The sequence below is a fragment of the Macrobrachium nipponense genome, chromosome 13, assembly GCF_015104395.2.
Source record: "Macrobrachium nipponense isolate FS-2020 chromosome 13, ASM1510439v2, whole genome shotgun sequence".
Lineage (NCBI taxonomy): Eukaryota > Metazoa > Arthropoda > Malacostraca > Decapoda > Palaemonidae > Macrobrachium > Macrobrachium nipponense.
In genome coordinates, this window is record NC_087206.1 from 54802741 (window position 1) to 54829865 (window position 27125).

The following is a 27125-nucleotide window of genomic DNA, read 5'->3' on the forward strand; positions in this document are numbered from 1 at the left end:
CGGCACTACTGCAACAGTAGTATTACTACGCTAGCACAGATACCCTACCCACATCTATGTATCGTTCCGCCATTCATAAAGTCTTCGGGTTTCAGAGCCGATGGAACAAGGAGAATGAGTTTCTGTCTAGTGGATGGGCGGGGCAACATTTCGCCAAAAGGTTTTTACTTTGCTTACGTAATGAATGTTTTTCGACACTTGGCTAGTAATCATTGGCCATGGCGTCGGCTAGATAATTTTTACTCTATAAAAATTAAAACTATCGGGTTTAGGTTATTGATAATGCTGACGAAATTTGTGTGTGGTTGTAAAATATACATATGTCAACTTTCAGCTACATCCGTTGCTTTGACAAGGAGCAAAGTCCAAAAAACAGTGTTACAGAGGCCCTGAATCTCATAGTAGTTTACAGTCACCACACAAACACACACACAGAGACACACACACATACAATAATATATATTATATATATATATATATATATATATATATATAGATATATATTATATTATATATATATTATAATAGTGTACGTAATGTATGTATTTTTATGTATGTAGTATGTATGTATGTATAGTATATTTAAGTGCCAACAAATTAATGCGTATATCTATATTATGTAAGCACGAGCCATATAAAATAGTAAATACTTTTTTGCAGTTAAGGATGTGAGAGAGAGAGAGAGAAGAGAGAGAGAGAGAGAGAGAGAGAGAGAGAGAGCAACTGGAATGGGATCTCGAAATCGTCTCCAGGAGGGTGCGAAAAAATATTGGCCCAGTTCCAATTTCACCATAGACCACAGTACCATCATGACTTTCGGTTGAATCTAAAACTACAAAGAGAGAGAGAGAGAGATTTACTAGTTAACAGAATGATAGTGTACACTTTTAAGTCCAATTAATATTACACTATAATATATTTATAATATATATATATATATATATATATAATAATAATATTATATATTATAATATACTATAGTATTATATATATAATAATAAAATATTGTATAGGGCCATGTAAATTCTCCCCAGTATTATTGTCATATTGGAAAATGTATGTTTTATGTTCAGATTCCATAGTAAGATTAGCTGACTATTAACTTAGAATTAATGTTAAGAATACCGTAGTACGTAAGAAGAGAGATCCCATTGCATGTATCTGTCAACAAGGTAGTAATTGGAAGCGACAGAAATCTTTGTATTGTTGTGATAAAACTTGTCATCCCATAGCGATAAGGAAGGCTTGCTTTTTTTCATCTCTTTTGTAAACGCTCAATCACTTTAGCCACATGCAGTATGATACTGAATTCGTATGATTGTCTTGTCTTGCTCTCTATTTCATAATATAGCTTCTAGAATGTTTTGAGAACAGAACATTTTTTGTAGGATCTCATGACGTCATTAGCTCGGAAGTGACGTCACTCTTTGCTTTCGGGAATGTTCAGTAGTCATATCTTTCATGTTAAAAGAATTTTATGTTCTGAAATCATGAGCTGTTAATAGTTATTAATAATCATCATCTCCTCTCTCTCCCTCTCGTTTGAAAGGGAATTTATTTAGATTATTTGCAGAATGCCTAGTTCCCAAAATACTTCGCATTATGTGACGTCACCCATCCATTTTGGGGTCGTGTTTTGTCCATAAATACATTCTTAGACTTTTAACCCTGCTGTAGAAATATGCTAACACTATCTCTCTTTCTCACGATCGGAATTTTTATCTATTTTTTAAAGAAACGTAAAAACTTTGTATTTGGGTCATTCTTAACTTTTGTTAAGCATTGCAGTTATTTATGGTATCTGAACAGACCGTATAAAAGCGTGTAATGTAACAGGTCTTTCTAGTAAATTTAGTGAAATCTGAAGCTACAACTGGTACCAGGTAAAGTGAGTTTATTTTTTAACCATGGTTAAAAAGGATTTTTGAATATTTGATAAGGGATATTCAAACTATTGTATTTTGCATATTGTTTTTCGTGTGGGTTTCTTATGTATATTTTGTATCATACCATTTCTTAGTTTTTTTCACAATTTGGTGGTGATTTTTCTTATACATTGTGGGTTTTCATGTTTTTGCATTCACAATGTGCTTCTTAATGATTTAGTGTTGCATACTTGATTTGATTTAACACTTGTGAATCAATTTTCATTTCCTTGAATTTTCTTTTCAAATATTAAGTATTGCTTGATAGTTTGAATTTTAATTGAATAATTTAATTTCTTAATTGATTAATTTTCTTGATAAATTAATTTTGATTTATTTTTTTTTGTTCATTTACCTGTCTTTGTTTAATCAAGGCTGACTATCATCTGACTTTTGTACCGACATTTGCTGCTACAAATTATGGGTGACAAATTCTAGTTTATTTTGTGGTTATGGTTATTTATATGGCTAAAAATAGCTAAACTCTGTTGTCCATACCTAACTGACCGTTTATGTTGTATTTATCTCTGGGGAAGTGATTTTCCTGTAAAACCGATGTAAGATTGGTCATTGTCCAGGGATGCGATCTCGTATACTCCTGCGTCTTTCATTGGATGTTAGTCAGGGTATTGGCTAGGGTATTTGGGTAGGTTAAGGCAACAGAATGAGATTTTTCCAGGGTCTGTTGTAACAGTACAATTTTACTAGTCATATATATATATATATATATATATATATATATATATATATATATATATATATATATGAGATATCTATAATATAATATGTTTGTGTTTGTTTGTGCGTTTGAATGCTATACAAATCCACATTTTTTACCAATTTTGATGAGATTTAAACATAAGTCAATATCAAATCAGGAAAAGTCATAGTGAAAGAAGAATTAATCGGACCATTCATTGGGTAAAGGCGCAGCGAGCATTGGAAAGGGGGTGAAATGTAAAAATTATTGAAAACAACGGATATTAGTGTCTAAGCTATAGTTTTCGAACTCACTAAGAAGAATAGTGACACTCCCAATGCCGTTTAGGTCCAAGTTAAACCCCAATAGTTAAGGGGGTGATAGAGGGGTGATGTAAAAATTAGGGAAAATGAAAGATATTAGTGTCTAATCCATAGTTTTCGAGGTAGCTGAAATGAATAGTGACATTCCGGATGTCCTTTACTTCCAAGTTCAACCCTGATAGGAAAGGGATGACATGTAAAAATAACTAAAAACAACAGATATTAGTGTCTAGTCCATAGTTTTCAAGGTCACTGAGATGAATAGTGACTCTCCTGATGGCCTTTAAGTCCAAGTTCAGCCCTGATAGGAAGTTGGGGGTGATATTAGGGGGGACATGTAAAAATAACAGAAAATGACAGATATTAGTGTTTAATCCATAGTTTTAGAGGTCACTGAGAGGAATAGTGACACTCCTGATGGCCTCCAATTAAGTTCAGCCCTGATAGAAGGGGATTGAGAAAGAGGTGGGAAGGGGGGTGATATGTAAAGATAAATAAAAACAATAGATTTTAGTGTATAATCCATAGTTTTGAGGTTGCTGAGATTAATAATGACACTCCCGAAACCTTTTAAGTCAAAGTTCAGCCCCAATAGGAAGTGGGTAAGCCCTTAGGGGGTTAGGGCCGTCAGTGCACATCATTCAGTGCAATGTAGACATTACTAGAAGTTCTTTGCAGCATCCCTTCAGCCCCTAGCTGCAACTACTCTCATTTCTTTTTCTGTGCTCCGTTCATATTCTTTCTTCAGTCTTACTGTCCACCCTCTACTAACAATTGTTTCATAGTGCAACTGTGAGGTTTTCCTCCTGTTACACCTTTGTAAACTTTTACTGTCAATTTCCGTTTCAGCTCTGAATGGCCTTAGTTGCCCAAGTGCTGGTCATAATACCAAAAATCTATATATAAATCTATATATATATAATAAAGTAAGTGGGTGAGTGAAAAGAGTTGGGAAGGTGATGACATGTAAAAATAACTAAAATATACAGATATTAGTGTCTAATCCATAGTTTTTGAGGTCCCTAATATGAATAGTGACATTCTCAATACACTTTAATTCCAAATTCAGTCCTGATAGGAAGAGGGGCATGAGAAGAAGTGGGAAGGTGGTGACATTTAAAAATTACCGAAAACTACAATTATTAAAGTCTTATTCATAGTTTTCAAGGTCGCTAGGATGAATAGAGACAATCCCAGTGCCTTTCAAAACCAAGTTCAGCCCCAATGGGAATTGGGGGTGAGATGTGGTGAAATGTAACTGAAGCAACCATCTTAGCATTGACATGAATGAGAGAGAGAGAGAGAGAGAGAGAGAGAGAGAGAGAGAGAGAGAGAGAGAGTTTATCAGATGTCATTCAGAGATTATCCAGGCAGTCCGGGTTACTCAGTTAGTATATATATATATATAATGGTGAATATAATTGACTTAAAAGTGCACACTTTCAGTCTGTTAACTACTAAATCTCTCTCACACACACACACACAACCTTAACTGCAAAAAATGTCATTCTTATTTTTTCATTTGTTTTTTACTTACCTTATAAATATACGAATTAGGCACGTCAATAATCATTTTTGCTTGTACTTAAACTCTCACACATTTAATACACTTTAGTGTGAAGTGTTTTATGTTAAGCATGCACATATATGTATGTGTGTGTGTGTTTATAACATGACCTCATTTAAACTTGATCATCCTCTGTACAGTAAAAGTTACAGGCATTCTAGGAGTAACAGTTCTCATCGACTAATATAAGTAGAATTACCGGACACGTGGTTCAGCTATATTTATATGCGTATGGGGGAGGGAATTAAAGCCCTTAGTGTTCCAGTTTCGTGCGCTGCCTTTTATCAGTTTAAATGAGGTCCTGTTATTAATTGTATTAAAGCACAGAACAATTGTGTAAGTGATGAGGTTCATATATAAATGTATATGTATAAAGTATACACACACACACACACACACACACACACACACACACACATATATATATATATATATATATATATATATATATATATATATATATATATATATATATATATATATATATATATATTCATGCTTTCATAAAAAACCCTCTACATCTTAGTGCATTGAATAAGTGAGAGTTGTAGTACACTTATAAATTAGTACTACAATGCTTAGACAAACGTACATAAATGTGTTTTTATATACTTTTGTAAGTTCATAATGATACATAAGTCAATGCAAGCGTTTGGTAACTTCAAATGTTTTTCTATTCTTTTTCAATTTAGGCTGTTTTTATGTGATTATTTATTTGCATGCTAATAATAATGATAATAAAAATTCCGGTGAGTTTTGTCCGAACTACAGAAACAATGTTAAATTTCGACGCTACATAAATATCATGTTATCCATACATATGATCATCCTCTGTATGTAGATCGGTATATGCTTGAAGATAGTATGCACACACGCTCCCGTTTCTGTTTGTATTCCTAGAAATTGCTAATTTATTCGGTGATTTTTCCGGTGTTGTTTCATAATAATTCACTTTATTCATGCTTCCATTAACTGCACCTCATAAAACTCTCTCCTTCTATTATGAAGGCGTCCAAATCACGAAGAAAATGTTAAATCGTCTCTTTCGGAGAGATAACTTGTTCAGATGAAGAGACAATAGGCGGGCAGCAGCCGTATCATCACTTTTAATATTACATCATAATTCATCGTCACTCGTCATCTCCCCTACTCGGTCGCACTCAAGAGATGCACTCGGAGAGTGTAGCAGGTTCGAGTGCAGTCTGGGCTGGAAATCATCGGACATGAAGAGGGTTACATAAGAGGCTGAGGAGAGTTTTACCTAATGCCTTTTGCCTTCAAATTTTTACTCGGATTTTTTTTTTTTTTTTTTCCTTAGGAGTCGCTTGCTTCGTTTCGAGTATCATATAAATTTTCCCAGTGCTTTTGATTTACTGATGCATAATTATATATTTAGATAATCATCAAACCTCAGACATCTGGTATTTCTTCTAAAGAGATAGAATACTACTCCTCAGCATTTCTCCTTGTCTTCTTTTTCCTCCAAGCTTTTTATGCACCTACCTCCTCCTCCTCCATCTCCTCCTCCTCCTCCTCCTCCTCATCACCATCGTCATCATCATCCTTCCTTCTTCCTCCCAGCCCTTATCAACGATATGTTCTTGGTCCTCCATCTTTTCCGCATCGATTTTTGTCTCCGCTTCTATTGTCTTTGGCTACGGAGGCTCTGAGGCATTTCAGCTTAACGTTGTCGTCGTTAAAAGTATGCATGAAATTTCTGTATTGAGAGAGAGAGAGAGAGAGAGAGAGAGAGAGAGAGAGAGAGAGAGAGAGTCCAGTTAGTCTTCATATACATTTTGGTAGCCATAGTTAAAATTTCTATGTGATTTTTGCGAACTACCAGTACTTTAACTGACTGCAATTTGAGTTTTAGTTTGCTGCAAAAAAAAAACATCGTGATGCCTTTGTCTGCCCGTCCCCACTTTTTCTGTCTGCCTTCGGATCGTAAAAACAACCGAGGCTAGAGGGCTGCAAATTGGTATGTTGATCATCCACTATCCATTCATCAAATATACCAAAGTGCAGCCCTCTAGCCACAGTAGTTTTTATTTTACTCAAGGCTAACGATAGCAATGATCGTGTCTGGCTCCTCCAAGTTCTGTTACGGAGGTGTTGCCGGCACATCTTAGCTTGAACGCATCTGGGGAGCAACTGAGCGCTGTCCGGTCGTAGCTGGGCGTTTCACACTGCAGCACATCGAGTTTAATACAACATTATATGCTGCTCAGGAAATTCGATCGCGCTGGAGAAACTTCGGCGCATTTTCTTTTTTACTTTTTTTCTATCAAATGAGATTATGAGATAATAAGCTCAAGCCAGGATGTCTCCAGCTTGCTTATTCTCTTACAGGGAAAATATCTTTAATTTAATCATGTGCGCTAGAGGACTTATTGTGGATATGTGGAAAAATGTAATATAACATATACATATATATATATATATTATATATATATATATATATAAATATATATATATATAATTTATGGTGTTTATAAATAAATATATAACATAATAATATATATATTATTAATATATATATTATATATAATATATTTTATATATTAATTTAATATATATATGTTATGTATATATCTATATATATATATATTTTATATATAATTTATATTATATAATATATGATAATATATTATATATATATATATATATATATCATATATATATATATATATATATATATTTATATATATTATATAGTATTATATATATATATATATATATATATTATCGAGAGCCAACAGGAAGTAATGAAATGCAGCAGTGCCTAGCGCTTTCGTGTATTCTTGATACACCTTATCAGGGTACAATATAAAAGAATGAAAAAGAGCTTCGGAATATCAAAGGTAAACATAAAAACGAAAAAACGAAAAAAGTAAAATATAGATCAACCAAAGAGCCTAGGCCAGAAGCAAATGGTCCACAGCCTATAATTACACTTAAAGGAAAAATACCACAAACGGAAATTAAACTACTAAGCAGTCAATTACATAGTTACGAAGTTGTCAACAATACATTTCGTAAGCCATATGTAGTTTATATTGTCCGTTGCTAATATTAAAAACGCTACTTGACTTATATTTTATTGTGCTAGATTCTATGATGTTTCTTTTAATAATATCTCTACAAAATAACATTTCCCTGAATTTTTCCACTTAATTGCATGATTAAAATTATTCATATGTAGTAAGAGGGCACTCGATGTATTTCCACGCATAGTACACAATATTTATGTTGATTTAATCTTGATGCCAACAGTTTGCCACATAGCCAATATATCTTTTATCAGAGTCCCTACATGGAATTTCGTATTTGCAATAAATGAATACACGAAAGTAAAAGGCAATGCTGCTTTTCATTGTATCCCGCTGGCTCTTGACATACAATCTTCACATGTTACTTGTGATTGTATAATACGTATATATATGTATATAGATATATATATATACATATTATATATATATATATATTATATATAATATATATATGTATATATAATAATATAGTATATGTTATATATATATGTATATATATATAGTATATATATATATATATATATTATTATAGATTATATAGTATATATATATATATAATATATATAAAATATATACATATATCACCTATATATATATATATATATATATATATATTATATATATATATATATATAGTATATTATATATACATACTATTGATATCTATATATATGTGTGTGTGTGTGTGTGTGTGTGTGTGTGTGTGTGTGTTCCTTTCTATAATTTTAAGACGAATTTCTTTCCTGTTATTTTTTTCATCATTGGCCTTCCCTTTTATATGGTGCCTCCGTCTCAAACACCCTCTCTCCTATATTCTCCCGTTATCTTAAATCTCCTTTAATCCTTCTAAGAGAGAAGGAGATGAGGAAGAGGAGGAGGATTCCCTGTGATGGGGAAAAGCGAGGAAGAGATGAAAGGAAGCCGCCGATTCAGGCTCATCTAGATGACGAATAGCAACCACTGGGTCATCGCTTTTCAACCTCGCTGTTTGAAAAGCCTCGCCTCCGACAACAGGAAATTCACCCCTCCTCCCCCCTCCCTCCTTCCATTCGCCTCTCTCTCTCTCTCTCTCTCTCTCTCTCTCTCTCTGTTCGAAGGTTTTCAGACCAGTATGATATTTTTTATATTTCATAAGTTCTGCCCTGCCAACTGTAGCATTTCTAAAATTGACTGACGTGTTGTAACTGCTTCCGCTCATCTGCCAGTTTGACAAAATTTATCTTCAGAAATGAGTTAACTTTCGCTTTACGTAAAGGACTTGAGTGCTGGAGACAGATACATACTGTCAATGAAAGGATGGATATTAAAGTTTTGTGTTGAAGGACATGAGTTTGATCATGAAAATGAAAGCACTTGCTAGGCATGAATTCGAGATCAGGAGAAGAAACCACTTAGACAATTAAATGGAGATTGAATGGTGACCCCTACTCTTTGATTTGACTGTTTTCCGGGGAAAGAGCAGAAACCATCAAGCCTCGTTTTGTATCTTTATTTGAGTAATTGTCTAAATTATGCTGTAAGTTTTCTTGCATGATGGTGTCGAATCTCTTCTCTAGGCGTATAAACCCATCCCGAAGCTGCAGGACATTCATTATCAGTGTTCCAATTGGAGCCACACTTTGTAAGTGGCGCCAACCTTTATGCACTGTTTTTTTCTGTCAAGCAGTTTCTTTCAGTACAGCAGTTTTTTCATAGGTTATGTTTTTAAAGTGGTGCCATATCCTTTAGGGGTAGCAGTGTATTACCAGAAAATATTTTACTTGTTTATATAGAGTATATATTATAAATATATATATATATATATATATATATATATATATATATATATATATATGTGTGTGGTGTGTGTGTGTGTATGTGTGTGTGTGTGTGTGTGTGTGTTTGTGTCTTTTTGTTTACTATACACTCAAATTTCGGAGTACATTTTGACAGTGCAATTCCTTGCTTTATAAATAAGATTTTCTGAGCTAAAAATAACTGACTTCAGTAGTTTCTGGTAGACTTTTTGGGGGGAGGGTGGCCCGAGTGTGGAGAATTGGGGGGAGGAGGGTTAACACATGTTTTACTGGAGAAATTCTTCTTCCTGTACATCACAAGCTAACTAATATTTCAAGAAGTTATACCGCACACTGATTGTTGCGAGCATGCAAACCCAAAAGCAGTTTGACAAAGGTCGAATAATTCATTTTTCCTTCATCATTACGGGCTGCTCTAAGAGCAAGAGCTCGTGCTGGCACAAAGCCAGCTAAATTATAACCGACCAACAAACCTTTATTTTTAACAGTTTATTACTGGAATATTTTTTATAGCCATTTTTCTTATAAGTGTAGATTCCCATATACAATTTCCTTTGCTTGTAACAAGTAATTCCGTCCTTCATTTTGTTAGAGTTGGTGGAATGATAACAGAAATGTATGAACTTTTGAGAAAATATTCCTGTTGTATGACAGACCTTCGCAAAAGCGTCCAAGTAATGTTTGGACGCGGTTTTAAACGTAATGCAAAGACCGCAATGACCTCTAAACCCCTCCGATGTTCGTCTCTGATTCTTCTTCTTGTTTTCTTCCACGCAGAAAGGGACCAAGAACTCCCTGGAGACTGGCCGAACCTTCGCGACCATCTTCGCCGACATGGACTTCCGCCAGAGGTTGCTGGAGGCGGCAACCGAGGAGGAATTCAAGCGCCTCATCATCAAACACTCTCAAGAACTTGCCGAAGAACAACAAATGAGCAATGACAAGCGCATCGAGATGAACCATGAAAGAGGGGAAGAGTTCGAATACGTAAGTTGTTATAAATCCTTTATTTCTTGGGTCAATTCTACCGTGTAAATTGGCGTTGTATCGTTTAATGCCTTCGATTTCTTTCAAAAGTGTTCGTAAGTTTTTATATAATAATTATTCGGTAGAATTAGATTCGTTAAATGCTTGACTACGTAATTAATTTCTGCAATGAAAATGGATATTCATTACTATACCACGTCCGGTTTGTGAAGATCAATAATTTTCTCAACTGAAAATCACGGAATAGTTGTTACGTAATTTCGTGTTGTCTGGAAAGCAGAACAATGATTTTTTTCCGAATTTTCTGTCATGTATTGACCTTTTAATTAGAAATGGTATTTTTTAAAGAATGTTGTAAGAAAGTAAAGAACAAAAAATAATCATGGCTGTGGCGTTTTGTTGAGATATTCTTGGCAATCTCCTGGGAAAAAACGTGATTGTTTAATGAGAAATGAGAACTCGGCCAGCGATAGAATTGTAGAACTTGATCCTCACCCAAATTCAAGGTTTATTTTATCTTGTTCGCTATTTATTATCTGATAATGTGGGCAAGTGAAGCCGTTTCAAAGTGGTGTGCGCTGCCTTTAACCATATGTTAGACACAAGAAGGTGGACATTTGAACGAGAATTAAAGAAAATAAGTTTGATCACCCCTTTATATTCAAAATGTATTTTATGGTATACTATTCGTTTCTTAAGTCTGATTTCTAGGTCTAGAATGTAAATGCCGAACTCTCTCTCTCTCTCTCTCTCTCTCTCTCTCTCTCTTGCTGCCACGCGGTGGTGGACCATTTCTTAGCCAACTGGAATCTTTCCAAACATTTTTATTTATAAAATGGTGATCATAACTTCAAAATACGTAAAAGAGGAGGAATTATATTTCTTTTGAAGGGCAGAACAATTCATGATACCATTTGTTAAAAGGGGAACTTTAGTGTCATTGTCATTATTCTTCCTGAAAATTATCAGATATCTTAACTACTCGGTGTAGATCATGGTTTAAACACATGTAATGTGAGCGATGGTTTACTTTTTATTGGTGATCATTATGTTGTTCGTGCCTGTGTATGTGTGGTGTTTGTGTGAGTGTGTAGTACTTTTAGGAAGCATGTTGCTGGCAGCGTCTTGTGTGATTTTGGCTGTAAAACGAATGGGTAAACGAAGAAACCCAATCACTATTTCAACGCAACAAAGAATTACAGAAGCGATATGGAACTCCCTAACTCTTTTACAAACTTCATTATTGAGCTTCGTGCACTCCTCGTCAGAATTGCTCTCCCTCGCCTGAGTGGCCATTTTGACGCAAGGCTGCCCACCACCTATAATAGTCTTGACTAATGATCGGTGGCTTTTCTAATACCTCGTAATGATCATCTGAAATGTAGTTGATGTGTCCGGGGTAGTTGGAGGCTTCATTTGAAAAATAAGGGTCTTGTGATAAATGGCTTGATACGCTTTTCTTGAAAATGTTTGAGATCTTTAAAGAAATCGTCAGTATAATCTCATTATTTATAGATAAATAAAAGTGCTTCTTTTCCGATGGTATAACCTTGAAAATCAAGTTGTGGATCAGTTGTAAAACTAAAAGGTCAGTTCAATGAGTTTCTTGGCTGCAGTTTTAGAGGAATGTATCTATACTGTTTAGATTTATCAGCTTCACCTCTTCAATAATCGTTCCATTCCACACTCCCGCTCTGTATATTTCTCCCACTCCTCGGTTAGCAGTGGTCAATTTTACAGCCATTGTCTAGCAAAAACAAAATAGCAAGAAACAATCGGCTTTTTTCAAAGTGTTATCAGCTGTAATAAGTTTTATCATCATATAAATGTTAATGAGCCAAGTCCATCTTCTTGGAACAGATAGTGGGATTTCCCATGGAAAAAGTGTGGAAATTGATGGTTGTCCGAAATTCCAGGCATTTGTGAAGCAAAGAAAGGAAGCGGCTAAATACGTAGTGAAGTGGCGAGTCATAAAATTTTGGCATATGGGCAAAGGTCTAGCTTGTACGTCGAATTTTTCTTTTTGTAGATTTAAAATGACAGAGAGAGAGAGAGAGAGAGAGAGAGAGAGAGAGAGAGAGAGAGAGAGAGAGAGAGAGAGAGAGAGAGAGAGAGAGAGAAGAAAGTTGTACTTAATTTTTTTTACGGAGCTAGCAGAAGAGGACATTAAAGGGTAACTAGGGTTGAAGGCCTTCAAAAATGTTTACAGGAAGTCCGAGAGTGCTTTGGACAAATGGATTTGGGAAATTCTGTTTAGGGGAAGCCCGAGTACATTTGGGACTGATGTGTCTGTGGAAGTCTGCTTTCAGGAAGACAAGAGAGCTTTATGGGCTGATAGTATTGTGAAAGTGTTTTTGCAGAAAGCTCATAGAACACTTTGGACTGAAGCTTTCGTGGAAGCGCGCTGAGGGGTGTCAGAGAGAATTTTGGACTGTAGCTTTATGAAAGTTGGGTTAAATTAAATCCGAGTATTTAGGAATGATATTATGATAAGAGTCCTACAACAGGTTAGTGAGTCTTTCTAACTGATGGGTTTGTGACTCTGATTGTATGACGCCAAATGCATTTAGATACCTAATGCAACCATCTATCTAGGAACCATTAAAATTATGCAAGATGAAAAGTCATATTCTGTGCATGTACGGACATATTATTTTAAAGCTTTGTTAACGTTTTGGTCAAATAGTGTTTGTGAGTAGCTTACTTAGTCATCTGCTTAGATGCTTCTTTGTTCAGCATTCCTTCATCCGTAGATGCTAAACCTTTATTTATCACTAAGTTAGATTTTCAGACATGTTAGTCCCGCTTACAGCAGCATCAGAAGTTTGAAACAGCTGTAGTATGTAAATGCCCACCGTGCCAGCAGCACTCAAAGTTTTAGTTTTTAACTGTTCCATCATAACGGTAGCTATCGTGGAAGTTGGAAGTGTTCTTTATTGTTAACTGTACCTGTTGTTATAGGACGTTTATTCATTACCTCACAAAGCAGTGAATGACGCCCCTGCGTGGCATGTCTCCATAACATTTTGTTCAGGTGGTAAACATTCATTTCCGAGTATCGAGTTCTTAAACTGTTCTGCTTTCAGGAAAATAATATTGCTCCCTTTTTAAAGAATAATGTGGAATGTAAATGAAATGGTACTACGCGATTCATTTTGTCCTACAGAAATAAGCTGTTCGGCTTTGTCGCGGTGTCTGCTTACACACTGAAAGTCTGGCGTTAATTTGAATTCATGAATGACAATTAAAAACAGTGTTATTTATTAATATAGGAATACGGTGATTTATTTCATCACATTAATTCTCATAATAAATTCGAACTATCAAAACCTTTGCAGAGTCACCTGTTAAAGGGAAAACGTAGGACGAGATATTTGAGCAATGATGTGGAAAGGGAAATTATGGAATATGCTACATCAGGGGCGGTAAGACCAGAGAATGTCCTTGAATGTTCCTTCCGGCCTTAGGGTCGTAGTGGACCACCTGTGGAAGTTCTCCGTTTTGAGTACTGTATATACTACATTGTGATCACACATGGCACAATTGTCACTTTTGATGTACCGGACACCTTTTGTAACTTGATTGGTAAAGTAGATTGCGCTGTTTTCTATTTTTCTGCAGCATTCATGGTGTAGAATGCCGCATCTGAGGATGTACTACATGATTCTGTAGCCTTCTGAATCAGTTCTACACAGTGTATTTTGAGGCTATTCTGTTTTGAGATTTTCTTTTTATTTCGAAGTCATTGTAGGTATTTCACTTGCAGGAGCCGCAGTGGGCTTTGGTAATTGCGTGTCTTGAAACAGTTACGTTTTCATGATACCTCGGACGAGAACTTTCCCCCCAAGCTTTTGAAATGGGAAAATGGCCTTTTATGAATGTTGACAGACACATTGCTACTTGTTCAAAGCTGAAAATGTCTCACTAGATGTTAAGTATGTAGTTGTTAGATAGACAGTAGACTTCCTGAAGACTCCCATATTGTGGAATGGCAAAGAATGCCGTTGAACATACAATATATCTGACCTTGATGCACTCAGAGCACTTCTGCGTGTAAAAAGGGGAGGCGAGATGTCACCTGTCACATATTATTTCTGTGCTAATATACTGATTGGTTATAAAATCCTTATCAGTGTATCTTAGCATCCCCGTTATTTTTGTTTTCAATTTTCCCATTGTTCTTTATCTCATTCCACTCGCTGTCCTCTCAGTTTCTGTTCCAGTCAGTCTCCTCTTCTCCCAGTTATCCTCTACACAGGTCTTCGTCCCTTCCAGCTGGGGATTGTTAATGTGTCTCCAGTCACATCTAGTCATTAATCACAGTTGTGTCGTCATAAATCCAAGTTATAGCAATAACTTGGCCAAATCCAAAAGTTACTTCTATGAGACTGAAAACAGAAAAAGATTAAGAAAGACAGAAAACAACTCGCGCCACATTTCCACGAGGATTTTCGTACAACAATGTTTTTTATTTTTTTTATTTTGAGGGGCCGATTATTACCACGCTCATTGTGTAGTGATTTTTTATTAAGAAGCCAAAACAATTTTAACCTTTTCAGCAACAGTAATGTCGTTTTAATGCAAAGATCATCAGCGTAAACAACTCGTGTTCATTCCTAGCCGAGGCCTTTGAATTAAGATGAGAAGGAATGTGGTCGCTTAACCTGAGAGGATGAGCAGATAGGCCTGTTGCTCAAAGGAGGTTGACCATGGAATGAGAATGGAACGTAATAGAGGACAAAAAAAAAAAAAAAAAAAAAAAAACTAGGATCAAATTTACAAATTTTTCTGCAGTACAAATAATTAGTTGCCGAATCCAGTAATCCTGAGAAATCTGACCATAGAGCAGACGAGGGATTTGATGGTACGGCGGTTGCTGCCCCAGGTTTTTGGAGTTAAGGTTCGTTCTTTCAAGAGATCTGACAAAAAAAAGAAATTGCCTTTGAGGTTCAGTGAGGACGTTTTGTCTTCACGGAACAGTTTTTTTACGCCAATAAAGACTTAAGCATTCTTTTTTTGTCTTCAAGTTACTGATCATGTAGATAGAAAAAATATAAGTTTAATTTTAGTGAACAAGGGCGAACGCGCTGGATAAATTTTCTGTTCTAAGCGGAGGAATTGCTTTGTATATTGCAATGGGTGAAACATTGATCAGGATAGGCGATTATCTGTTGACAGAGATAATAAGCAGTACTGCCCTTCTCGATATAGGCGTCTTCTTTTCTGGTCATTTCTGTATTCTTAACTCCAAGTATTGCAATGCATTTTTTCTCAACTCGATCATTCGCTTTAAGCAATTATTCTCTGGCCAGTAGTCATAATTGAATATCGATACTCAGATCAAGTTATTGGTTGCTGCTGAATGATCGAGATGTTAAAGGTTCTTTTTCTTCCTTCACTGAACCACTGTCAGTATTTTATATATATATATATATATATATATATATATATATATATATATATATATATATATATATATATATATATATATATAATATATAGTGTGAGATTACGGGTTGCATCCTGCCTCCCTAGGAGTCCATTACTTTTCTTACTATGTGCGCTTTTTCCAGGAGCACACTCTTCTGCATGAGTCCTGGAGCTACGTCAGCATCTAATTTTTCCAGGTTTTTTTCATGGATCTTGGGTCGTGCCTAGTGTTCCTTTAATTATGGGTAAAACTTCCACTGGCATATCCCATATCTTTCTTATTTCTATTTTCAGGTCTTGATACTTATTATTATTTAAAATATGAACCCTATTCATATGGGACAAGCCCACATTAGCCATTGACTGGAAATTCAGGCCTCCAAAGAGTATATTGTTCACTTGAAAGTAAGAGAAGGTAATAGAAGCTGAGACTTCGGGCTTGGAGAAATTCACAATGAGTGACCGGAGGCTCCTATCCCAGAGATATGGGAAGACAGACAACGAAGAAATCCAGAAACTGATGGGAAGAAAAATGACTTATCATGATATTCAGTTGTCGGTAACTTACGGAGGCGTGTTATAAACGATTTTACACAGTTTAAATTATCACATAAAAGTTTTATATTGTATTTTAGGATGATCGCTGTAAAACCCCCATGTTTATTGTGTTTTCAGGGAAGTCTATTAGGATAGTTATTTTTAGAGGGAATCATTTCTGAACAGTAAACATGGTGGATTCAGTCAGTATATAAGTATGGTATGTGAATAGCAAAATTTAAACTTCCATAACTTGTAAGTAAGATTGTCTTTCAGTAAGTTAACTTGCAGCTGAAATTATTTTTTCATGATTGCAATTACAGTAAAAATCAATAATAGTTCTAACCGCTTCAGAGTAATGACAAAATTGCTTATTTTAGCAACGTGAATTATGCATAGAAATCTATTCGGAACCTTCCTGTGATGCGGAGTCACGGTACAGGAGGGGAACTGTAAAAATCAAACTGTTGCTTGTTGATAAACGAGATTGTGACCAAACGTCAGGTAAGGAAGGAGTTATAATAGCACAGCGTGTCATCCATCACTGGTAAAACCTTGTGCCGGCACCTGTAGTGTAGTCCATTTTGAGGTTTTCAAGCACATTTCAGGATCCTGACATGCTAGAAACATGATGTATGAAAATACATTCTGCAAATACTATATGATAGAGTGCGAATAAGTCAAATTTGTATGTGCGTGTTCACACGTAGTATATACTTAAAACCTATGCTGTCTGTGTTGACGTAAATCAACATAGAAATGTTTTTTATATAGTTAATAAATAGTTATGTGTTACATGTATATTGTGCATGTGAGGTAAATGGTTCAAAATGTGGTATTCAAGTAATGCAGATATAAGCAAAATTATATTTTTGTGAATCAGCCTAATTTTTAAACATTACTGGCTGTATTGTATCTTTCCTTTGAACAATATGACTCAGTACACACATATGCACATACACACACATACACACACACACACACACATATATATATATATATATATATATATATATATATATATATATATACGTTATATATATTATATATATATATATATCTATATATATATATCATATATATATATATATATATATATATATATATATATATATATATATACAGTATGTCTGAATACAATGTACCTAAGTCATTTTTGTTTGCAGTTGTAGTGCTAAACGAAGCAGAATGTAATTAAGTGCACATTATTGTTGTTGCAGCAAGAGAAACGGTGTGTGTTTGCCCGTGGCCTCAGAGAAGACTTCCATCGCCGTATACCGCACTACCTCTCCGATTACAGAGATGGCGTCGTCGGTCACAAAACGGTTCAGAAGGTCGTGTCTACCACATTCTTCCTGTACTTCGCCTGCATTCTTCCTGCCATCGCTTTCGGCGTACTCAATGATCACAACACACACGGGAAAATAGGTGAGAGGAGATGTGGATTTGGGAAAAGCGTACCATGGTTTGGATGACCTAAACATTCCATCGTTAGTTTGAAAATTTATACAAGAAGAGGTACATTATTTTTGGTAAGTTTTGAAATGAGATAGGAAGAATATTTCGGATAACCTGAGATGAATGTGGTAGATAATACTGAAAAACCCTGATTCATTGTAAAAGATGCATTAGTGTTGGCCAAGTTGTTCTCGATCGGTCCTCAAGTAACCAACTTCCCCCCTTCATGCAAAGATTCCTTGTTTAGAAGAGAAAAAACAGACTTTGTTTAGATGTAATGTAAATTTCAAAGGGTAACAAGAAAAGGAAAGTCGTGCCGAGGATCGTTACTCAATAGACAAGAACAGCTTCACTGTCTGCCGCCAGTGAGGATTATTTGATGTATGAAAATATGTTTCTTGAGCTAATTAGCCTGTGAAGCCTGAGATGGCATCACTGTTTATTCTTTTGTCGCATAAGGCGCCTCAGAAATAAAAACGAACGGATGTGCGGTTTATTTGTGCTTCCCAGGCCTGAAGACAAATGAAAGCAAAGAAGTGGGGAAAAGCAAGAGTTGCATTATTGGCAGCAAGGTCTGAGGAAGCATTGTGGCCGAATCCAGCAATGCTGGAGCTGCTCAAAGTGACTAGAAGATTTGGAACTCGGTAGTCACTATTATACCTTTTTTCGCCTAATCCCTTTTGATCCTTGTTTTGCTGATTCCCAAAAATGAATAATAGTATCCTGGTGCATAGTGTTTACAGTGTCTTAATACATCCCTAGCATTCTGTTGGTGGAGACAAAAACCTCCTTTTTTCACAATAACTCATTACTATCAAAGAGAAAGTTGGAAATGAAAGAATAAATTCAATATTGTTCATAAATGACTAGATCATCCCACTGAAGTACAATTGCATTTCAGATGTAAAGAGGGTCATCATAGGACAGGTTATAGGTGGCGTGTTCTGGGGCGTTTTCTCTGGTCAGCCTCTCCTTATCCAGCTAACTACAGCCCCGTTAGCCATTTACATCAAAAGTGAGTCACTTTCATTGTGTTTGTGATTTATTTTCAACAGTCATATAAGAAAACACAGCCTTATTTTTTTCAAGATTCCATTGTCTTCCCATTAGCTTGAAACATGCATGCATTTGTTTGATCCTCTCGCTTATGTTTTGTTGGTAATATGAATTCCCTTTTCAGTTATATACTATATCTGTGATGACTTCAAGCTGGACTTCAATGCCATGTACTGTGCGACAGGATTGTGGAACAGCTTTTTCTTGGTAGTTTACTCTCTGTTCGACGTCTCGAGACTGATGAGGTGGTCCACAAGATCAACGGAAGAGATCTTTGCCCTCTTCATCTCCATTGCCTTCACCAATGATGCATTCAACGATGTCAGAAAAAGTATGGAGTTTATTATTCCATGAATATGGGATTTACTCTATTTGAAAGTTAGAAAAAGTTTTGAGAAAATATTAACTTCTGGGGATATCTAGTTGAATAACATTTGAATATTGTTAACAAGTATTATCTGATGAAACTGACCTGGGTAGGAATAAGGCTGCTATGAATATTATAGTAAAATATGAATATTTTAGTTGTACTTTATACCTGGCAATGCGTAACCTTGTTTTAAGATTTAAGTTCATTTGCAATATGTACCTTGGTGCATGTAATTGTAACATAGTTCCTACTCATTTGTAAATTTGGAAATAGATTTGTTCCTACAGAAATACAAATCATTGCCTGATATGTAGGAGCATTCCTCAGCGTGAGCCAGAAATGGTCTTTAGATCTTGGTAAGAATGTGGTTAAGGGACTGAATGGGGGAACCTTCTCACCTGACATCACCAACCACTTTTTCCTCGACCACTTCCCTGCAGCACTCCTTCATTGTTAAGTTTTTGTTATAGATGTGTAGCGTCAACAACAGAGTTTGTGAAAGGCGTGACTGAGTATACGTGATGTTTCATATCTTCTGTGTAGGTGGATCCCTACCATTACTGCTCATTTGTAAAGGTTGAGTCAGTAGATGTCACACATACAACACTCTCTCAGCCGAAGGGGTTTATGAGCAGGGAGTTGAGTAACCTACAGCTGTTCTCATCTAATGGTGAGTCAGGTGTGCGGTTGCTAGGCTTTCCCCATGTTATCCCCAATATTGTCGTGTTCCTCTTCCCACTTCTCTATGTTGTTTCTCAGTATCCTGCACAATCTTTGAAAGCCCTAGACTTCCACCTAACAGACTCTTTAACCTCTATTCCATCACCACTTCTCTTCCCCTTTGGACACCCCATAAACACTTGTTTGCCCAACTGCTACTCTGCACCTGTTCATATTATTCCAAATATTTTTCATTCGAGCGACTTCTTTTCCCCTTAAACATAGTCTTACTTGATGTCTTTACTTATATGCCTCTAATATTGCTCAAACTGTTCGCCTTTAGACCCTACATTTTAATACTTGATCTCATCTACTTATCATCTTAATATCCATCACTCGTAACCTATATTGTTTCTCACATGCGTCATCAATTATTACCTTACAGTTTATTGCACTGCTTCTGTCTTCCCTCCTAACCATAAGTTGATCTAGTTGGCTATATATTCCTCCACTCTCATATGTTAGTTAAGTTAATGTCAGTCTGTCCTCGAAACAAGGTGTTCATCCAGACTAATTCAAAACTCGGAGCCCTTTCCAGTACATACTTTCTGTCTTCATTCCTTGCTCCAAATCCAAGGCTTCATGAAACACCTTATATCCATACTTACTCTTTCCAACTTTACCGTTCATATCTACTCCTGAGATTATTTTCTCTCAAGCCTTTTTATCATTCTAATCACTATTTCAAGCTCTTCCCTAAGTATTTTCTTCTTTTGCTGCTGGCATCCCATTTGAGGTAACATGCTGAAATTTCATGGACAATACTTTCCTCTACTATTAAGGGTCTCGGCCCTGGGGTTGGGGGTTGATTTTCGACCAAACTGGCAAAGTTGCATTTTTCACAGTATCTCAAATTTAGTGGTGTACTACACTACCAGACGTAAGATGATGGCGATCTGAAGCATTCTACTAGGTAAGAAATGTAATTTTGCAAGTTCAGGTGGATACTGAAAATTCTGTTGCTCAGGAACTTAGCGTCTGTTTTCCTCTTTATTTCCCAAAAATTCGTATTTTTTATATATTTTATTCCTTCTAGTAAATGATATATTATGTACGATATTCTTTTCCCTTTGATAAAGAAGAGCTGGTTCTGAACTTTTGTCAACAACAACAACAAACACGACTTAGTTACGCTCTAGCTTTTGTAGGCAGATTGTTATTATCTCATCTTTTTATGTTTATCACATTTACCAATGATTTTTTGGATGGTTACAAGTGTTATCTTATCATAATTATGCCTTGTAAGAAGTTTGGTCGTCGACGGGAAGCAAGTTCTCGTAATATTAGCAAATATAATGAAAGCCAAGAAAAGCACCCAAAAAATCACTGGGAAAGTTGATAAACACAAAAGGATGCGATAATGAAACTCTGCCTACAAAAGCTAGTGTAACTAACTCGTGTCTGTAGTTGTTGACAAAAGTTCAGAATCAGCATTAGCTAGTCTATTTTAATATTAGAGGCGAAAGTTCTCTGAAAAAATAGAGGGGACCAGGTGTCAGCTAGGCTTTCTAGACTAGACACCTTTGAGTGTGACATTAAGACAAACTTTAACTGCCTTTTTCTCAAAACATTAGTTTTATACATTCAAATCTCTTTAACTCAGATATTAATGATTGGATTTTGAATACTTTAAAAAGCATTATATTCAGTCATTATTTGGGAATAATTTCTGATGTAAATTTTACATTTTTATTTGTATTATTTTTTACATATAATATTTAATTAAATTATAATTATTTAATAAATTATATATTATATATATTATATATATATATATAATATATATAGTTATATATATATTATATTTATATTATATATATTATATATATATATAGATATATTTATTATTATAATATAATATATATCTATATATATATATATATAGATATAGTGCTATTTTAGTCTTTCAGAGTAAACAAAAACTAACTTGATAATTTTACTGATGCGGTTTTGTTCTTTATGATAAAAACATTGATTTGGTTTTTGAATATTTATAATTGATTGATAAATAATGGCAGTGAAAGTTTTCAAAATTTGGGGAAGAAAAGGTATAAGAAAAAAAATAATCAGAAAAAATACATTTTTGCTCCTATTAAAACACTATAAATCAGCTCTGTAATTTTCTTTACAATAGCTTATGATAACCCAACTCCCTTTATGCTAAGTACTTTTTCTTTCCGCTCGCTACTAAACATAATTTCTACACCATTTCTACCTATCAGTGACCCTTTTATCTAGTCTCCTGGACACATAGAATAATAATCTCTTGAATCATACTTAAACAACACACTCAATGTTTAATCATAATTGTATTAATTCATCCTGCTGAAGTAACCTACACCAGTGTTGAGCTTTCCTGGACTCACCTGAAACTTGTACCTCTGGATTTCTGTAGACGACCTCATGACCCTTGGAATTCAGTCTTGCATCGTTGGATGTATACGAGTAGTTGCTGATCTGTTTGTGCCTCGAAAATCTACCCCATATAGGCACAGAGGAAATACCTTAACTGAGCATATAATCATCAGCATTCCTTATAAATGGTGCAGTAGTTGCAGTCATTCTTTAGTTTCCTGCTTGCATAAGCAACTGAATATAGATCACTCAACAAATTGCAGTACCATGCCTCCTAATGCATCTTTTCATGCATCTGTCTTCACGATGAAAGTCTTATTGAACTACCTGTGCATTTCCTAAAGCCTGCTTCATTCCATCAAATGCCTTTTCCTGAGGTTTCTTCTACTCTACTTGGTTGGGCGTTCCTTCTTCACTAGATCAGTCAACGGTGCTACAAAATTTGTGTACTTCTCAAACTTCCTCTGATAAACAGCAAGAAGAAATTAACCTTTCTGTGATTTCATCTTCTCCACTTCTTAGATCAGTTCCCTAGTAATGAAAGGTGAAGGATACATCTTGCTCTGCGTTATTTTGACGCAGTGCTCTTCCAATGAAGTCCCTCCTGGATTACTGGTTAAGATGTCTTGATGTTCCTCTAGCAACTGCAATATGTTTCCTCTGCTTATTTAGGTCGTCACTAATGTTGACATCTTGGTAATTCTCTTCTTTTTTATTAATACCTGCAAGTACAAGAAGGTGAATAAGAAACCCTTTCTCTTTGGCTTTATGTTGTAATCAAACAAGTTAACAAACACTTCTTCCAACAGAGTAGATAGCCGCGCAATTTGGACATAAGATCGTAAACTCAAGGGGGAGTAGATCTACCCCGGATATTTCAGAGTAACTGTGTTACCCCAGTGATGAGGGCTGGTGTCTTAAGCATCTGCCCGGGGAGTGAAGCGCAGTGGCCCCTATGCTGCTTCTCCTTAGGATCTGTGGTGTCTGCCCAATGGGTTGTATTCACCCAAGGTCCTTTTGGATAGAAAGCATCTTGTCAAAGGTACTCAGAGGGCAAAATGCTGGGATTGAATGGTGGAGTGATTGACTTTTATTCCCCCTTCCTTCTTTGGCGAGGCAGCAGCTCAGACATGCTGGACCCAGCGCAGATGCAGGTGGCAGGTGGCACCCAGTTCAGAGCTTTGGGTAGTAAGTTGTACCTCTCTTTGCTCTCCTTTTAAACAAAGAAGAGGGGTGGCAGGTAGAGCCATCTTTCGTAATATCCAGATTTAGCAACCTTCTGACTAGTGTCACCCTGTCTAGGGTCACACTTGTTTCTCCTTTTCGATTTAGATCTCAGATGTCCCTGTTAGCCATATAATATTCCAGACTTAATAGGAGGTTTTAAGAGTCATTGTTCCTTTGCTCACTGTCACGACTGGGATTTTGCGACAACTTACAACTCAAGAAGTGAGTCTCCTACTTAGAATTCCTTGATGCTGAAGGAAGGTGCTTCGTTACATCAACTACATGGCACGTTTCTGTGATGGGTTCCGGCATTTGTTGAGGAATACTTCTACTTTCAATTTTTTATCATCGCAGTTAGTTTCAGTTTACTTTTAAACTTACTTTGCATAATATTAAGTCATAATGATGTGAACCATACCTTAACATTTCCATTGTGAAATATGCTTTAGCAAATCCATTCACCAGAGTGTATTTTTCCAGATTTCAGGGCCAATTACTACAGTCAAGCTTGCCAAGGTGGGAGCAACAGCAGCATGCAAAGAAACCAAACCGCTTATATAGTCTTAAAAAATTATTCAGAAAACTACATAGTCAGTATAAGTGATAGTCATGGATTAGATACTAATTCTACCATGACCCTTGTCGAAGATGTTTGTACCAGAGAGAACTCTATCCTTTACCTCCTTCTAATGTTTGGAACCCTGTGGCTGGGAGTTGTGCTCTACAATTTTAATAAGACGTAAGTGCCGTATTTTTTATTGGAAGATTTTTAGTTCCATCTTCAACGCAGAAAGTATTATAATGCCTTCCTGAGTGTAGTTTCTTGTATTGATTATGAGATTAGACTTTTAATATAATTAAAATGTATCATTACTCACTCTCTCTCTCTCTCTCTCTCTCTCTCTCTCTCTCTCTCTCTCTCTCATGTAGTATAACAGTTTACAGTACAGGTAGTTTAGGGGCAAAAACAAAATGATTAGAGGTCTCAACATTGAAAGTACTATAAAAATCAAAGTTTTTTAAAGCTAATTCATACGAATAACAAATACAGATAAATTATTTGAACATATTCAGATTTCCAAGATGGAAAATTTGTTAAATGGTAGTTGAAGGAGTCCAAGACATTGATTAATGTAACATACTGTAATTATGCTATTAAAACTTTTATTATGCTATTAATACTCTTCATTGATTACAGATTTTATATACTCCGTTTATTTAATGTGCGACCATTGATTTTTCTAGGCCGTACCTGAATGCCAATAAACGTGAGGTTTTAGCAGACTACGCCTTACCTGTTGCTGTCATTGTTTTGTCCTTCATTGGCTCCTACATCTTCCGAGATGTTCATTGTAAGTATTACTCTGTTGTAAACTCCCATTTTGGATTATATTAGGCTAATCCTTATATTTCAGATTTCTATTAGTATTTGTGTGCAGTACTGAAATATTCCATGGAGGAGTAGGTATATGGTTTTAATAACTTGGATTGTAAATGTTTATGTATTGTACTGAAGCGTGCTTTGCGAAAGTGGATTTATTATTTGTAGTAATAGAATTGCTGTCCCTTTAGTGTTGTTGCAATTAGTCTTCTGAGAGTAGAACTGTGAGATGTCTCTAGTGTATTCTTTAAAGAATCAAGTCTTCCAAGGTACTGTAATAATTCATGAGTACACTTGCCCAGTATTGCAAATTTCATCGTAGTATACATTACATCTTGTGCCTGTTGTCAAGTAGTGAGGATGATCCTCATCTCGCCTCATAAACTTGAGAATTATAAAGAAGCTCATTCCGCATTCTCATGAAATAATGTTCAAAGTCAAGACATGAATAAATGTAAAACAAAGGTGTCTTCCAAGCACCTAGTCCTTATACGTTCTTATTTAAAAGAAAAAGTCAGCCTCGTACAGATATGTAGTTGAAGTCTATTTTCTTAGTACACCCATGACCGGAAACAACGTTAACTGTGAGACAAAGGTTCGCGAAAGCATTATATTACAAGTACACATGAACTGCCAGATCACTATCTAATCAGTTATGGTTACACTATTAATCACTATTTCAATCCTTCAGGAAGGAAAGGAATCCAGCAAGATATGTTTAATTAGTAAAACTGAAAATGTAGCGTTGCACAAAATCAAAATTGGCAAAGCTTAAAAGTTGAAGTCATACACAAATCTCTCATCATTGAGTGTAGGCCAAAGTGGCTCAAAGACCAGATTAGTTTCTTGGACTGTAAGGAAAAGTAATGAAAAATTTTCCAGGGAAACTTTGCGAATAATAACAACTCTCTTGTTTGGCATCATGTTTGATCATGAAACTTCTGTTGCTGCAGAAACCTTTTATGATATCACTTCACCCTTAGTACTGGTGGTACCTTTTAAGAATTTTAGATTTCCTTCCGAATAAATTTTACCTATGGAATGTCGAGACAGACCAAAATCACCTTGCATTCATTCAGTGTTACAAGACTTGTAGTGCAAGGATCATGAGGAGGGCTATTGCACTCCAGCGTTACAAGATTCGAGTGGAAAACATTCATGGAAAGCTCATCATTGGCGCAGATTACCTTAGCAAGCTGTCAGAGCATGTGTGAGATTATCATTTTTGTTTGAATAGTTCCCCATACCCGTTTTCTGGTGCAGTCAAAAAAGATAAGCTGATCTAAATTTTCTCGTGTTCCAGAACTATTAATATAGTATCAGTTTTGTACATAAGATTTGTTTCTCAAAAAATGATCTAAAATTAGAGTAATTGTGTGATGGCCAAAGAAAAGAACGCAGCAGAGTAGGAAGAGCAGATAGACTGAAGGAAGAATGAATTTTGAAAAAACATCCCGGGCGTCTCAAGTAGAAACGAGAACATAATGTTACGTTTGAAGGAATTGACTTGAGAGTTAGCTGGAAGCGAGGAGCCGTTCTAAGTAAAAGAATCCCGGCTCATTCACGAGTTGCAGACAGCTAAAATGAAAATCGTTGGTGATTTTATATTGTTAATTTTTATTCAGTGTTTTAACCACATTATTAATCAGGTAAAAAAGTTTTCAGTATAAGTATAATGCTGTATGAAACTCTCAGCCACGGCCCATGAAACTGTCGCAGTTATGAACCTTTCAGTCATGGCCCGTTGGTGGCCTGTGTTGTTGGCACCTATAGCATGCCAGACACATGATCATGGTTAATTTTAACCTTCAATAAAATAAAAATTACCGAGGCTAGAGGGCTGCAGTTTGGTATACTTGATGATTGGAGGGTGGATGATCAACATAGCAATTTGCAGTCCTCTAGCATCAATAGTTTTTAAGATCTGAGGGCGGAGAGAAAAAGTGCAGACAGACAGACAAATAGACATCGCAATAGTTGTCTTCCACAGAAAACTAAAAACGTCAAGGCCACTACTGTCGAAGAGCCCTCTGGCCACTCATCATAAATGAGCGCATTATATCTGTAAGGCAAAGAATACCAGCGCTTGTACAGCAATTCCAGTCAGACCTGTTTTCGAATGTATGTCACGTAAGCCGTAGTTCAGTCACAGTAGAAATACTATAAGGAGAAATGCTTTAAGGAGGAGGAACGGACACATTCAGTATTAAAGTACTGAATGAAGGAAAAAGAGTCACTCTAAA

The 27125-nt window shown here is 35.7% G+C and overlaps 1 protein-coding gene across 1 annotated transcript in view; it reads left to right on the forward strand.

Moving 5' to 3' along the window:
* LOC135225790 (mucin-2-like) overlaps nucleotides 1–27125 on the forward strand; it is a 332803-nt gene that overhangs the window by 293387 nt on the left and 12291 nt on the right. Inside the window, 6 exon segments of the mRNA XM_064265270.1 lie at nucleotides 10139–10348; nucleotides 17536–17743; nucleotides 18675–18788; nucleotides 18954–19160; nucleotides 23982–24240; nucleotides 24747–24853. Of these exon segments, the coding sequence (XP_064121340.1) occupies nucleotides 10139–10348; nucleotides 17536–17743; nucleotides 18675–18788; nucleotides 18954–19160; nucleotides 23982–24240; nucleotides 24747–24853 (1105 nt within the window).